Raw genomic sequence first — 15,770 nt, 5'->3', positions numbered from 1 at the left:
AGATAGAAACTTTAGTTAATAGAGTGACTTTAATATGTGATCATTCGTTAAAAAAGTCACCCTGATTTGACTTTCGAATTCCATGAGTAATACATGGTAACGGAATAAGTTTCTAAGCTGTTACCAGCTGAGATTCAAAATAGGACTCGAGCTCAAGCCCCTCGTTAGAGCTTCAAGGAAGTGTGACGTAAATATTTATGGTTTCTACGAACGATTCAGTGGGTGGAGCTCTATTAAATGTGAAAAAATCCTGGAAAAGGCAGTTTACAGAATGGGTCCACTGATAGATCACCTTCCTGGCGCCATTTGGTCAAAAGGTGGATAGCTCTATCCATCGGATAAATCACTATCCAGTGGATAAGTATTAGGGAAACAAATTGTGCTACCTTTTGAACAAATGGAGCCTGGTGATTATAGGAATAACAGTGTAAATACTTTGATTTCAGATGAAGCTACCGTCTGACAGGTATAACAACTTAACAAAGTTGTGCATCTTTCAAGCGTACTCTCTGCCAAACTTTCCTTCACCGTAACTTTTCCGATGATTAGCCTATGCTTATTGTTTTTTTTTTTCAGTGAAAAGAATTACAGTCAACCCTGTAAATACGGACCTTGCTGGGACCATAGAAAGCGTCCTTATTAACGGGATATCGGTATTAAGCGGGTTGAATTTAGAGAAAATGTAAGGGCTTTCTTTTCCCAGGGACACAGCAAAACACTGCATGCCTGCAATAACGAGGTGTCCGCGGGGTTTGACTGGCGTTACCTTATCTTCTGATCCCTTTGCTTTGCAGTTGGTTGAGAAACCCAGTCCGCATTTAAACACTTTTGTCCTGCCGTAGTAGGCAAGTGTTATCTTAATTTTTCTTCCCCCGTAACATTCGATCTTGTCCTTCTCATCTTGGCAGATGGATTTTTCGAAGATGTAGGAATCTACAAACAAAGAACAGCTTTCACTTTCAAGACCACGCCATTTGATGATCGATTGACTCATGCATTGTATTCGAACGCTCTGATTATCATCGCAAGCTATAAATTAATACAAAGACCTTTACCAGTTAAATGTTGTATCAAAATAAACCATTTGTTTTTTTCAAAGAGTTTAGAATACAAAAAAGCTCTGTCTTAACCGTCGAGTGTTCACTTCCCCTTCGAGTTTCAAATCTCCATTCCTCTAACCCCTTTTGAAGTCCTGATACTCCATTTAGAGCGGGTTGGTTTGTCGAACTCTGATATTCCCAAGACCAGTGCCTCCACTCAAAAATGTTGTGTCCCCTGCTGTTATATATGTTATATGTCATAGTACTTAACTAACCTGCAGGACAGTTGTAGTGTAAATTGATTTGCTGAATGTCGATTTCACTGAGGGAGTCCCAGTGTCCTATAGTTACCTGGAGAAAGCGAGAGTATAAGAGTATGTTAAAAATCTATTACTCTTTGAAGCAGAAATATTTCTGATCTCCAAATCTCTTGTTCAGGAGACGTCTGCAATCCCGTTCATAAATAATTGAAACATCTAAATTCACGAAAAAATAGAATAAACTAAGTTGCTCGAGCATAAACGTCGTAGATCAACGTGGAAGGGGAAGGCCGGGAAAGACGAAATTCAGGGTTTCAACAGCAATGAACCACAATGTAGTATTTTTAAACAGACAAATGGTTTTTCCTGCTTCTTACCCCTGATTTTTTCGGTACCAAGGTCTTCTCGTCATTTTTAGAGGCAAATCCATCTCCATAATGCATAATGCTGCTGTAATCGTAAGGAGTTGCGTAGGAACTTGGGTCGCTGTTGTTCTGTCTTTGGAAATCCCATCCTCGGCCTAGAATGCAGTGAACGTAAGCGTATCAAATTTGCATGTATATTAAACATTCACTTGACGTGTATGTTTGATTGGCGGCAATATTGTTATTAGATAGAAATCATTTTAATTTGCTTATTTAGTTAACCTGGTTAACCTTGTTTTTTAAAAAAACAGGTTAACGGAACCCCTTCCTTCAGAATTTGAGTTCTCGTTTGTTGTTTCACTTAAGTGTTTTCTCTTAACACAATTATGCATGGTGTAAATTCAAAAGGAAGTCCTTAATAAAATAGAGAAAGTCTTATTTGGCCAAAAACAGTATCGTGGCGGTCAACTAATTCTGTTCAGGTTTTCGATATTCATCATGGATTGTTCATTCGTTAATAGTTCAGGTTTCTTAATTGCAAGGCCCATCTTACTTTCTTTTTCACTTTTCTTATGGAAGTAGTATAGGAGCACGTTTTAGGTCCTTTTTCGCACGTGAAGTTTACGGCAAACAGCAAACGTAAATTTGCAGCACCTGACCAAATTTTTCCTTAATAGGTGCTTTACTATTCATTACGTCTACCCTAAGATTAGTAGCTTCATATTAGCCTTGGTCTACAATAATTGTTTTGCACTGTTTTTAGCTGCACGTTTTCTATTTTGAGAAATTCTCAACTTGAATCTGACGTTTGAAGTTTGCAGTAGACGTGACTCTAAGGCCACTTCCAAACGGATCCAAATACGCTGAACCCGTATACTTGATATTTGCGTCAACACGAATTGGGTCTGGTGTATCCAGTTTGGAATCACTAGTCTAGACGAGACGCTACTGCGATCTACAGCTGGTAATTACTTGCTAGAAGGCATTCGCAAACCGAGCAAAAATTTTTTTGCAGCTATACGGACCAAAATGGTCAGGCCTCTCGGTACGTTGTCCCACCAAGCACTTGTTCACGCTATACAAACACAAAATCTTCTCTTGACGAGGTTTAGAAGAAGACGTTTTACACGCATTGATCTCGTACTATAATCCACAAACTGGATAAGATTAACCTGATCTGCATCGATTGAAGGAAAGAGATCATTTGGTGTTTCTTTGTTTGATACTTCTAAGGTATTTGGAATCAAAAAGACTACACGAGCAGAAATGCTCCTTAGTAACTTACCTTTCTTGATGTTCTCCCATTTGACTGTCACGTACCGGTCACGGTCAGGACGAGTGTGTTCATGCAAATATCCAATAACATGACCTTAAAATGACAAAGGTACTCATTTAGTATTGATATTTCTTTTCCTCAATCAGCGTAATTCGTCGTCACAAGCACTAGCATCCAGAATAGAAGCTTGTAAACTTATTGAAAGAGCACTAACCAAGTTCATGAAGAATCATTCCATGCCACCAGCATCTTGGAGCAAGAAGCACAGAGTATGGTCTACCAGTGTAACCAACGTTTGTTGAGGCACAACTGAAAAGAAAACTTACACATAAGCAAACACTTGATACAATGGAACCCGTTAACACGACAACGGTTTGGCCATATTAATATAGTATAATGAACTGGGTAACGTCACATGGTGTCGGTCAACATTTTCTGAACAATGTAATCACAGATAGAGCGGTTTTCATTTGAGTGTCGAAAAGTAATTGGTTTTGCACTTTCTACACGATGCGATTGGCTTAAAAGATTCGCGCCACCTTTTCATCCAATCAGAAGTAAAACCAAAGCCAATTGTGACGCGCTCGCATGCATTTTCCCGCGCTTTGCGTCAGCCACATGTAATTACTTCGAGTTTTGATTGGTTCAATGTATTGTCTGTGTCCTATGTGATTGGCCAGAGTAATTACTTTGGTTTTGGTTTTACGACACTCAAGCGAAAACCACTCTATGCATAATATAAAAGAATCATCCGAGCTCCAAATCACGCACTTGTAAGACGTTTCCAACCATCTTGCCCGCTCAAACTTTGTCGATAATGGGATTTATTTTGTGGCGGAAAAGGAAAGGCCTATCTTTCCCGCTCTTGCCTGCTCGGGTAGCTTACCGAAACACAGGACTCGCCTCATCATAGAATGTTCTGCCACAGTCGAACCTCCCGTAAGCGACCACCCAAGTTGCGAAGAGTTAGTGGTCCCTTTCGAGAGTTCAACTGCAGGAAGTATTTTACGAGGACAAGTCCGAACATATCTACTTTTTGGAGAGAACGTATAGCATGCATTTTTTAGGTTACAATAAAGATCTTCATACACTCTGAGCAGCGTAGTACATAAAGGGATCACAAAGATCAGACCATTGTATCAAAAGGTCGTTCAGAACAAGTAGCAAACAATGCAAAGTTTTAAAGAAATCATAGTAAAAAGTGGAAGCGAACTCTAACGAGAGTTAGCAACGTTTAAGAGAGTTTCCAACTATAAGGCTTTGACAGCGAAAATGTTTGGTGTTTTGGATAAGTGGTCGCTTACAAGAGGTGATCCTAAATGTATATTACTATATTTATATATCAAAATGGAACTATAATCCGTATTTGGCTTTTCTGAAAGGACTCGTGAAAAATTAGCTTAAGAAACTGATGAAACAAAAATCCCGCCAAGCCCCACACTGCCGCCAATCGGTACACCGTTTTCTTGACTTGTAAGACATATGTACTTTCAAGAAAAAAACCATAAGTACTTTATCATCTCTTGGTACTTACCGATCCCTTTTATCTTGGACAAACGTAATGTAGACCCTTTGGTTGGACCGAGGTACAAATTTCACGCACGATTTTTTCTCCCATTCTTTCATGGCTCCTTCAATTGCGTCACCAGCCTTCGAACTCTTCCCTTCAAAAGGCAACGGTTAATAAAATCAAGTTAACTCTACCTTTTTCTGTGGTTATGTCGACCCTCTAGCTCTTCGACAATAAGGAACAGTAAGTAACATTTCATCATGCGCTCAAACCCCTTTTAAAGAACTATTCTCTCACAGAAAGATCTCAACCCCGCAACAGTCCGCTTATAAGGTAGGGACTCCTTCCGAACGATTCTACACGGGTATGTACAAATTTGGAACGGACCAAAACTTGCAAAGATCCGTCTTTTGTTCACACGGGACCCGCGGAACCGTGCAAGTTTTTGAATGGCAACCAGTCGCGGATCCAGACTTTCAGAAAAAATTGTTTTCGGCCCTTCGGGCCTCATTTTAGTCTAAAAATAAGGTGGGGAGGGGGGAGCGGTCCCCCGGGCTCCTTCACTGGATCCGCCACTGGCAACAACACTGTAATCTGTGACAGAAGTGCACAGTTCCGAGTAAACGGGTCGCCCAGGTTAAAAAAATTGTCCGGACAGGCGTAAACGGATCTAAGAAAAGCAGTTATAGCCGACCCCGGCAGTTTTCCTCTCAAAAAAAAGCCGAGTGCAAAACGAGTTTTAAAGCACAATTAGACAAGGATGGCCAGTAATTAACTCTCCTAGATTTCCCCTTTTAAAACTCTAGTACAACTGAACTTACCTAGATCACTGTCCAGCTGGAAAGGGATCATGGGGCCATCAGGCCCATCAGGCCACCTGCGACCGAGTGTGAAACCTCGTTTATGTCCTTGGGTCCTAGTTTTAAGCACCTTGTATTCATGGGCCGTCAGTAATAAGTCCCCTTCGTATAGATGTCTCTTTATGCCTGTAAGATGTTTCAAAGATTGTCAACATGATCAATCACGTGCGAAATTGGGGGTGAAGTTTTGACAATATCAATATTGTCTGGTTCTACTTGGTTTTGTCACTGCAATGTCACATTTTTCTATTTTGGATGTATATAAATGGGAGTTTCGTGTCAAATAATTCGAGACACAAATACAAATTTTATCTGTTATGATAAAAGGTATAGCCCCGGGGCCCTCTTAAAAATAATGACCGAGCGTATAGCAAGAGGTTATAGCATTTTTTAAATCTTTGAGTGAGGGCATCACCTGATCTAACGCACCTGTCCATTGTTTAACAACCAGCAGGCCATTATTGTGTTTCACTTAAGTGAAACCGTACGTCGTTCTTTTTAAACAAGAATGTCCTGTTCGGCTTCATTGACCCCAGTTTTATTCAATTTAAGAATTCTAAAAAAAACCGATCTTTGAAAAAACGAATTTATTCTACACAGAGCTGCGTGACTTCATTTGTGACGAAGCCGTGAGAGGAATGGGAAAGAGGAACGAAAAGGTTTCAGTTTTCCTTCTTTTTCCTGGCTGCTTTGCCGCAAATAAATTTTCTTTCCGCCATTGGTCGACGAAACCTCCGGCTAAATGACGTGGGGTATTTGGAACACACCTGTATATGGTATAACCGTGGTCTAAGCGATAGCTAGAAATTGATCTGAGCCCTAAAAATCATTTTGTACTGTTGGGTTGGTTTTTTTTTTGACGAATTGAATTGAAAGCACGGACAGCAAATCTACGGTTAGATACCGTGCTGCCAAAGAATGAATAAATATCAATTAAAGTGAGATGAAGAAACAATTTCTTTTATTTTGTTACTTTAAGTTTTTTAATAAAAATTTTTAGAACTTGAATTGCAATGTATTTCATATTAAAAGACTCATGGACGTTTTGGTTTGACGTTGGTCCTCAGCCGGATAACCAATAAAAATGTGGGTGCACTCAATTTGTATTTCGAATTCGTTCTTAATTCATTGAGGCTTGAAGAGCTAGGTTCATGATTTGGAAACCTGCTATTTGCAGCGAAAAAGTGTAATGTGTAGTTTGAAACGAAATATCGAATAGTTTAGCCACAGTTTATTTATTGATTCAATCATATTCTCTTGATTTATTACAAAGAAATACTAGTGAAGTGACATTGCCTCTTTCACAATAAAACTATTTAACTATTTAACCTGAACGATAAAAATGGAATGAAAAATTCCGATGTAATTAATATTGTCTTTAATATAATCAGTAAGCAGTACGCTAAACTTTTAAGTCCAGGATTTGAAATAAAATACTATCAAATAAATATTAAATACTGCTCGACTCATGTTCTTAAACTTACCTTTGGTGAAAACAAAGATAGCACCATACGCTACTAATAATACTGAAACCAAAAGAAGTTTCATGACCCCTGGTGAAGTTAGTAAATTTACTTGCAACGTTCCAATTTAACAGTACAAGTATTTTCAATCCAAGATTGTACAGGTACTCGCGGCAAGATACTTCAAAATGAAGACAAGTATATCACGCCTACATTAGAAAATTAAAAATAACCTTAAGGTTTATTGCTTTTAACGCTCTGTTAATTTCAAATGCAGTTTTTGATGCTATCCTGGGCAAAATGAATTGGGGAAGAAGTCTTTATAGTGTCGACACAGCTGGTGAAAGGTATGCATATGTGTTACTGAATCTAAAAACGTGCGAAATCGGGAATCAGATTGGGTTCCCGGGTCCATCATCGCTATGCCCCGGGGGTCGGGGGGTTGGGGTTTCAATTGACTGATGGATAAAATACGCTACGATTTCGTGTTTTAAGAGAAGTTAACGTTTTAAAATCTCACTTGTCCTTGGAGAGACGTAAGAATCTGATTGCTGTTCAATGTTACAGGCCCATCGAAATTGGTGTTATAATGAACTGCGTACCAATAACGACAGATTGCATTTCCTTCTGAGATCGTAGCCTGCATATACAACAACTTTGTCTCCAACAGCAAAGTTGTTGTTGAATATGAAACCCCTGTCGTATGTTAGGAAAACTGGCGTAGGCTTTGCCTGAGTGTAATCATCAATTTAACCGTGTTTTGACTTTCAAAAACAAATTCTGTTTGACTTTTACCAATTTAAAGACGCACAGGTCCTGGGCAAGTTGCATACATTTTAAGGTTGGAAATAAAACCTGACATTAAGGAGTCAAACTCTTCATTTTGACGTCACATTTTAGAAGTTACTTCTGACGTTAAGTCTGCATTGTGTCATTTGAAGTGACAAATAATCTTGCCGGTAAAGGTGTAAGGGGTAAACAACATGGTCTTACGAAAGAATTTACGAATTCTTGCGTCTTTTTTAGTGTCTGTGTTCTTTTTTTTAACTCAACGTAAGTGAGTAACTGACATCGTTAAAGAATTGCTCGCTAGGAAAGAAATTATCTCCAATTTGTTTATTCCTGGAAGTTAAGTGTAACAAAAAAGAAATGGAATGTTAACAGACCTTAAAACATGCAAGGGCAATATGAAAAAAATATATAACATGTTGAGCTCAACTTCTCGTACATGTTTTTATACTGGCTTGTTGCGACAACAACAACAACAATACCTTTATTCGCCTTGTACTTAATTAATTACATACACACATGAAAGAGAAAATATATATATATATATATATATATATATATATATATATATATATATATATATATATATTTATTTGTACTTAATAAGGCCTGGAGCTGAAATAATCCTAAGATTTTCTAGCCAGTTCTCCAGAATTTAAAGTTTTAGAGAATTGAGATAGAATTTATTAACAAAGAAGCAGTTTTAAAATACAATGTAAGAAAGAAAGAGTATATGCTTAAGTTATGTTAACTATGTTGTTCTGACAGCAAATAAGGTTTCAATTGTTTTTGGAATTGTTATGTGTTTAGTTCTTTAAGAGTTATGGGAATTTTGTCCCAGATGGTACATGCATATCAGATTGTTTGTTTCCCCGTATTAGTTCGCACTATTTTTACGTAAAGATTCTGTTTCGATGCATATCTGGTATTGTATTTGTGGACATTATTGGCATATTGAAAATAGTTTGAGAACAGCTTTGGCAGGAGGCCTTTATGCGAGAGATACGTGAATTTTAGAATCTGAAATCGATAACATTATGTACCGTAAGAACGTCTAATAAATTTAGTAGGGGAAGTGCACTTTCTGTGTGTTCACCATAAGTGGTGGCAAAGAAAATAAGCCTAGCAGAATGATTTTGCTTAGTTTGTATCTTATCAATATGTGTTTTGTATGCACTCCCCTATGCTAATATTGCATAAGAGATATATGGGTATATTAAGCTGTAGTAGATTTGTTTCATTTGTAGAAGAGTTAGATAATGTCTCAACTTAGATATAATACCATTGTTTCGCGCAATTCTTGTACAGATGTATGGTGATTAAAAGACATCGTTTCATCAAGCAAGACACCTAGATACTTTATTTTTTGCTTCCTTTGCAACACATTTATTGTACCATCTGCACTTTCAATCTTGATACTTACTTGGTCATCTTTTTTTTTTTTGACGATTTAATGATCATGAAGTTTGTTTTAGTGAAATTAATTGACAATCTATTTACATCACACCATATTTTCAATTTTTTAAGTTCAGAGTTAACTATTTCCTCAAGATATTTCAGGTTGCGGGCTGAGGCAAATTTGTATCGTCTGTAAATATTCTAAATGTTAGAGCATTTGAACAGGTTGGTAAATCGTTTATGTAGATTAAAAATAATACTGGGCCTAGGGAACTTCCTTGTGGAATACCGCACGTCATTGTTTGCTTTGACGAAACTGTATTTCCCATCTGTACATATTGTTGAGTCTGCCAAAGTTCACAACTAATTGTATGAGGCTAATTTCACAAGAGATAAATGCATGGTAAATCAAATGAAACAAACGTGTGAGTGCTTGAAAAAAAAGGGCCCCCGTTGAGCTTCGCTGTTCCGTCGCCTACTTTCTCTTTTTCTCTGTATTCCAAATTTGTGGAGATGACAATTTATCTAAGCTTAATACTTTAGACAACACGGATACAGAAACAATTTCCGCTTTCCGTTTTCGTCTCTATTGACTCGTTAGTTGTCTCTGCTTTACAAGACACGAATGGCTATGCAATTTCCAGCCAAAATAACCTCGAGTTGCCATACTTGTTGATTGAATTATTTTACATTGGTATGCCTGTGGTGCGGACGGACCGTCGCTCGGTGTATGGTCAAGTGATTACCAAATTTTCTAGGATGGATATGGGGCTCCGCGTGTGTGGACCTTGAAGACCTAAAACCCGATCAAACTGTGTTTTGCAATAAACAGTCGGGAATAAATACCGAGAACACATTCGAATTTCTAAAAGTTAAAGTTGGTATTCTGGAGAAGTATCTCTGGCAAAAACTGAGGATCTTGGCCATATTTTTGACAAAAAAGTTAAGAAATATGGTTATCTACTCATCAGTAACTAAAAGTCTTGTTTAGGACGCCAAAATGTTCAAAAGAACAATGATAAAAATAATTATATTAATCTTTAAATTCATTATTTATCATGCGAGTTTTTGAGCTGCAGCAGAACGGGTGTAAATAGTAAGGTAAAGCTTATAATTATGAAACAGATTTTATATATATCTAATGCTTATAAATTTTCCAGATTCGCGTGAAAATGAAACTGTGGGAGTGTTTTCTTTGACCAAAGTAAAATGTCTTAGTAAACTACTTACCAATAATTTGATATCACCAAACGTTTTTCATCTACTCTGCCGAAGGCATTTAGTATTGATAAAATTTTCAAGCTAGTCGAAAGATTGGGGTTCTCATGAGGCTAAAAATCCTCGTACCAACAGCCGCGAAGCTACAACTGTACAAAGCGGCCATACTTCTTCGTCTAACCTATGGCCATTTAACCTGGCACTTTTCAGTGTAGGGAGAGTGACAGGAGGAAACTGGAGCGCATTCAAGAAAGAGGGCTTAGGACGACATTCAATGACAAACAATCTGGTTATGAAGAACTGCTAGTAAAAGCCAACTTACCCTCTTTATACAACAGACGTATACAAGACATTTTAATCCTCATGTACAAAGTAAAGTTGAAACTTCTACCACAGAGAATCTAGGATTTATTTACACCCTATAATATGAGAAGCGCTGACTTTATTCTCCCCCCGATTTTCGACTGTTAATTTGGAAAGCACTCCCTTCGCTATACTGGACCTAAACTATGGAACAAACTTTCATCTGAAGCAAGAAATATCTCATCCCTAAAGCAATTTAAATTCTTCATTCGCAAGGCCGATCTGTCTAACATTCTTGACACTGATCTGTGTAAAAATTGTAAAATATGCAACTTTGTAGTCATGTATAATCTTAAGTTTAAGCTTAACGTAATTTATTTATTTATTTAATTTATTTTAAGATAGTGTTAGTAGGTCTCCTTACTTAGTAGAGGGGACTTTCCCCTTAGCTATTATCTTGAAGACACGTTAATAAAGTTTTCATTCATTCATTCATTCAAAACTCAGAGCAACAGTTCGAATCGAATCGCTAGACCTTTGTCAGCGATGTAAAGTATCCCGTTACGTAACAGAAAGGTTTCAGAACTAATGGTGGGGCACCCAACGTCAGTTTTTGGAAAATATGTGTTCGGAAGACGATTTGAGATCTAGGATCTTTGGAACATTTGTTGTAAAATTTCTTACTTGCCTGCCTCTCCTAGGATTTTCGAACATTTAAAAAATGGTATAATTGCCCATTTTTAACGGATTTCTTCCCTCAAAAGGTCGCCTAGAATTGTCGGAAGCCTTTTTTCTGGCTGAAATTTTCGAAAAGGTAAGTTTTGATCCCTACAATTTTCGGATCACTAGACTTTCAGCTAGGATACCCGAACAGATGAAAAGTCATTACAGGATAAAAAATATGGCTACATCTACCGTTTAAATACTAAAATACGTTTAAAAATGCTATGTTGAAGTGCTTTTGAACTATATTGTCGTTGGATGCCCCTGAGATAGTTGATAAATATAACATAAATATAATTATAACTGCCGAATTGCATATCAAGGTTCTGATGTTTTTCTTTGTGATATATCACCTGCAATTCGAGTAAACACCAGTCGATTGTTCTCAAGCATGTGGTCTACCATGAGGAAGTTGGTTTTTGCCTTTTTCTCAAAAAAAGAAAGCATCACTTATTAACATTCATTCTAACTGAGATAACGGTGGCCTAACTCAGATAAATCTTAAACCAGCTCCCAACTAGATTCTTTGAAATGCAATGACACTATGTTTCATGGAATGTTCTAGTTATATAAAGTTGCTAGTTATACACGTAGGTAATAATATTAATCGACGTCCGTAGCTTCCAATTCACCGCTAAATAATAAATGGAGATCAATTTAATTACTCAGAATTTATAACAACAGTGTAAAACTCAAAGGCCGGTATTGCGGATAACCACAGAACGAGAAATTTGAGATTCTCTCAATAACTAAAATAACAATCACCTTTTTTTTAAACTGATTTCATTTTATCACTCCAAGAATTGTCCATCTGAATGAGAGCAACGTCTGGTACTGTGTGTACTTGTTCTAAAGCCTTTCGAAGATACATGTATTGATAACAACTTCATGCAATTCCTAGTCCATGATACCAACACCTCTGTCAATGCGGATATTTCGCTCTTGTCTCATTGGTTTCCGAGTCCGGGGAGGTCTAACGACGGTAATTATAGTGTTTGTTTGTGGACTAAGCAATATTAAGACTGAAACTGAGAACAATACCGCAAGGACCATTTTCGTTGTAGTTTGTTTTGTTTTTTATTTATTTTATTATCGTTATTTTTTTGTATTTTATTCGGACCATTGTCTAATATTCTCTCATCTCTCACCCTTTCTGTTGTGATTCCATTTTAGGTTTTTACGTACAAAACTTCCATCAAGACATGATCAAGACCTAGCGTTTGTAATAATTCTAAATAATTGATCATCAGTATTTGACGTCTTTCAGCTATTAATAGCTGATATCAAGAAAAATAGACTGACGTTTTGTGGTCACTGGTTGTAAAAAGGAATTGGAAAAACCCGGGTATTTTTAAAGAACCGCCAATAATTAGTAGTTATCTTAAGCAATTAGTAAAATTACTGACAGGCATAAAGTGAGAAACATTAATAGAGGGCTTCAGTTTCTGAGACGAGGACGACAACGAGTACGAGATTTTGAGTATTGCTCACGCGTGAGCCAGCGTCATTTTGGCGGGAAAACATGATAGCCGTCGTCATTCTACGACGAGTTTTAGCGAGAATGTCGTAATGGCGGAAACAAGTTATCAAATAATATAAGAAGTCTTATCATTTTGCCATCGGGAGAGGGCTTAACCTCGACTTCAGTTTAAATAACCGTTAGTACTAAACTTCTCGGTGAAAAAAGGTATATTGAAGCTTTCCGGAAGAACACGCGCAAAAACTTTAATAACTCACTGCTTATCGAACAGCTTGTCCGCTGCACGATGATACCCACATAGTTACTTTTTTGGATTGTGTAAGTGGTACAAATAGATTAAGTGAATCAGTATGATAGCGAGTGGATAAAGTGTGAGCTCGGTGTTCAGTTTCCCATTTTTTTTTGAATGATCTTTTAAAAGTGGACAAAATACAAGGGTTGACTGTTTTTAAGGCAACAAAAGACTTCGAAGGATTCAAAACGGCGTTTTTCCAATTACTGTAGCTGAGTTTTGTGCTCGATGGTTTGTTTACAACTCCCGTTTATTCGCGTAGAAGAGACCGTTTCGTCAACTCAGCGTTTCCTAACAAAACAATTTCAAATTCTACGTTTCAAGTAAACAGGAAAAAGAATGCTACAGGAAGACGACGTCTGACCTCGAGCAACCGACGAGCCGCCATTACGGTCAGCACTTAATACAACGAACGACATGGTGAATAGTGGCTTTAGGAATATTTACCTCGCCGCTTCGTGGCTCGGGAATTAATCACCTCGATTTCAAAGAATAAAAAATTATTGATTGTTCGAGACAAATAATGGCTGCGTAGGAGACTTAATACTCGACAGAGTACATAACTGAGCAGAGTTACATAAAATGAATAGAGACCTTAAGATCGAGGTTTGGTTAGGCATAAATAGATTGTGCTCGGCAACTTTTGAGCAACTTTTAGCGTTTTGAGCAACTCTTTGTAGTACTAGCAACTTAGGGCAACTTTTGCCTTCCTTGGCAACTTTTGAGCAACAAATTGATATAAAACCGATCTAAACCATAAAAGGTCGTTTCATTTCGAAGGATTTTATTAAAACTGGTTTTATAGTTAACATTATGATGCCCATCCAAGTAAACTTTGCAAGGTTTTGACCTCTTTTAATGATTGTAAGAATATTTAATGAAAATGTTTAAATAGCAACAAACAAACAAACACGTTTTGAGTATTTATCTAAAACAAAACGACTCTAGAGAGCAAGCAACTTTTCTAAATTTTGGTGGCAACTTTTTGATATTTGAGCAACTTAAGAGCAACTTTTGGGTATATTGTGAAGCAACTTTTCCTGAATTTACTAGCACAATCTATTCATGCCTAGGTTTGGTCATTTTACTGCAAACGACAAACTGCGGTTTGCGGTTAAAGGTTTCACTACCCGTCTACCCATATTTGGGACTTAAGATTCGCGGATGGTAGCTCGCGGCTGTCGTGTTTGATTTCATTCATCCTCTTACTTCTATTTCTAGCTGAGAAATTGTCTTCAAAATTACCTTTTTTTGAAATAGAATTGCTAATCAATATAAGCAAAAGTGTTGTAAAAAGTTGTATTTCTTCGCAAACGTGGAATTCTAAAGTTTTAGGGTGCAAAAAACCTTTCAGTATATCACTAACCTCTGCAGCGTGGTCTAGCCGTACAAACGTGAACCTCAAACCGCAAACCTGTCGTCAAGGCCCTGATCACATGACTTCTTGACGTTCGCGGTTCGCAGGAATTTCCCGAAAAACCTCAATCTTAAGGTGACTCGATCCAGTATAGTATACCCTAGTATAGTACATAGCTAATTCATATTTAAAAACTAAACGGTGATTAAAAGAGTTTTTAAAACGCATAGTGTTAATCTTTCTTTCCTAAGATTGTAACTGGACGGTTTAACACGAGGCATGGTGGCAAAGTGGATGGCAAAGTGGATGTCCTTTAGAATTAGAAACTTTTCTGAACATTTTACGGTCTTGCCTCTCTGAGAAATCATAAACACTCACAGGCTTAGACGCCGAGTATTTTTTGTTAGCTTTAATAAGTTTCTTTCTTCACGTGTACTGAAAATTTGCTGTCGCATTGGAATATGACCCCCAGAATCTCTGAATAAATGTCACGTGGCAATGACGTTACAGTGGTTTTAACTCTAAATCGAATCCAGTCCTGTTCGGCATTTTCTTTTGAAATGCTTTATGCTACATATTCTTTGGATAAATGTCTTCTGCTGTGCAAAGTTTCACAAACATCAGTATAAGAGGATTTTCGAGATATCTTGGAATTTCTATAAAAAGGGTATAAATTATGCATGCACTGAAGACTGGACTTGATGCAGACAAATTTGCTAGGTTTTGGATGTTTCCGAAAAGGTTTTATCCGTCGTTCATTTTTGAAATGACCCTTATACACTCTAGAAGCCGCTGAACGCAAGTACGCTTGTGCTATTTCCAAACACCCGAAAACGTTTGAATCAGGGAAAAACGCAATCGAGTTTAACACAACATCAAATTCCCATGCAGCACGCGAGAATTTACCATGCTTGGTTGCCCTTTGAAATCTATTCGCTATATTGTTTTCTCCCATTCTACAGCATTCCCATATTTCGGAAGGATTTCAGAGGGCAACCAAGCGCGGTAAATTCTCGCGTGCTGCATGCCGGAATTTGATGTTGTGCTAAACTCGAGGCAATAGGAAATCCCAGAGCAAAAACTTAGTAAGGTACGTATATGACATCGCTTCTAATCAATATTCACTCCCTTTTGCGCCTATGCTAGACAACTTTAGAAGTTTTCAATCGACACGAAATTCTGGAATTTAATAGTACACTGATCAATTAATGTACTAAAAAAGTTTTAAAAGAAATCTATCAACAAAATTTGTTTTAATCGCTGTTTTCGTAAAATTAGCCTTAGAAATTACCAAAAGAGCTTAGCACGATGCGTTTTTTCATACGTTTTTGAATCGCCCAAAAAATAATATCATAATAAAGTTTAGTCTAGGTAAAATCCATATGTCATAATCGTTTTACAATATAGATCGATTTGTTTTTAAGTATAAGAGTTTC

The 15,770-nt window shown here is 37.3% G+C and overlaps 1 protein-coding gene across 1 annotated transcript; it reads right to left on the bottom strand.

Annotated features, from left to right (window-relative positions):
• Positions 1-1,310: 1,310 nt before the first annotated feature.
• Positions 1,311-6,921, bottom strand: LOC140934048 (zinc metalloproteinase nas-4-like). Its single transcript, XM_073383731.1, has 6 exons — positions 6,796-6,921; positions 5,273-5,437; positions 4,476-4,605; positions 3,156-3,250; positions 1,678-1,820; positions 1,311-1,391 (listed from the first exon to the last, which is right to left on the bottom strand). The coding sequence occupies exons 1-6, from the start codon at positions 6,857-6,859 to the stop codon at positions 1,311-1,313; spliced, it is 678 nt and encodes a 225-aa protein (XP_073239832.1). The 5' UTR covers positions 6,860-6,921.
• Between the last annotated feature and the right edge of the window lie 8,849 nt (positions 6,922-15,770).

Source organism: Porites lutea, chromosome 4 (assembly GCF_958299795.1).
Source record: "Porites lutea chromosome 4, jaPorLute2.1, whole genome shotgun sequence".
Classification (NCBI taxonomy): domain Eukaryota; kingdom Metazoa; phylum Cnidaria; class Anthozoa; order Scleractinia; family Poritidae; genus Porites; species Porites lutea.
This window is presented reverse-complemented; position numbering and strand designations above follow the sequence as displayed.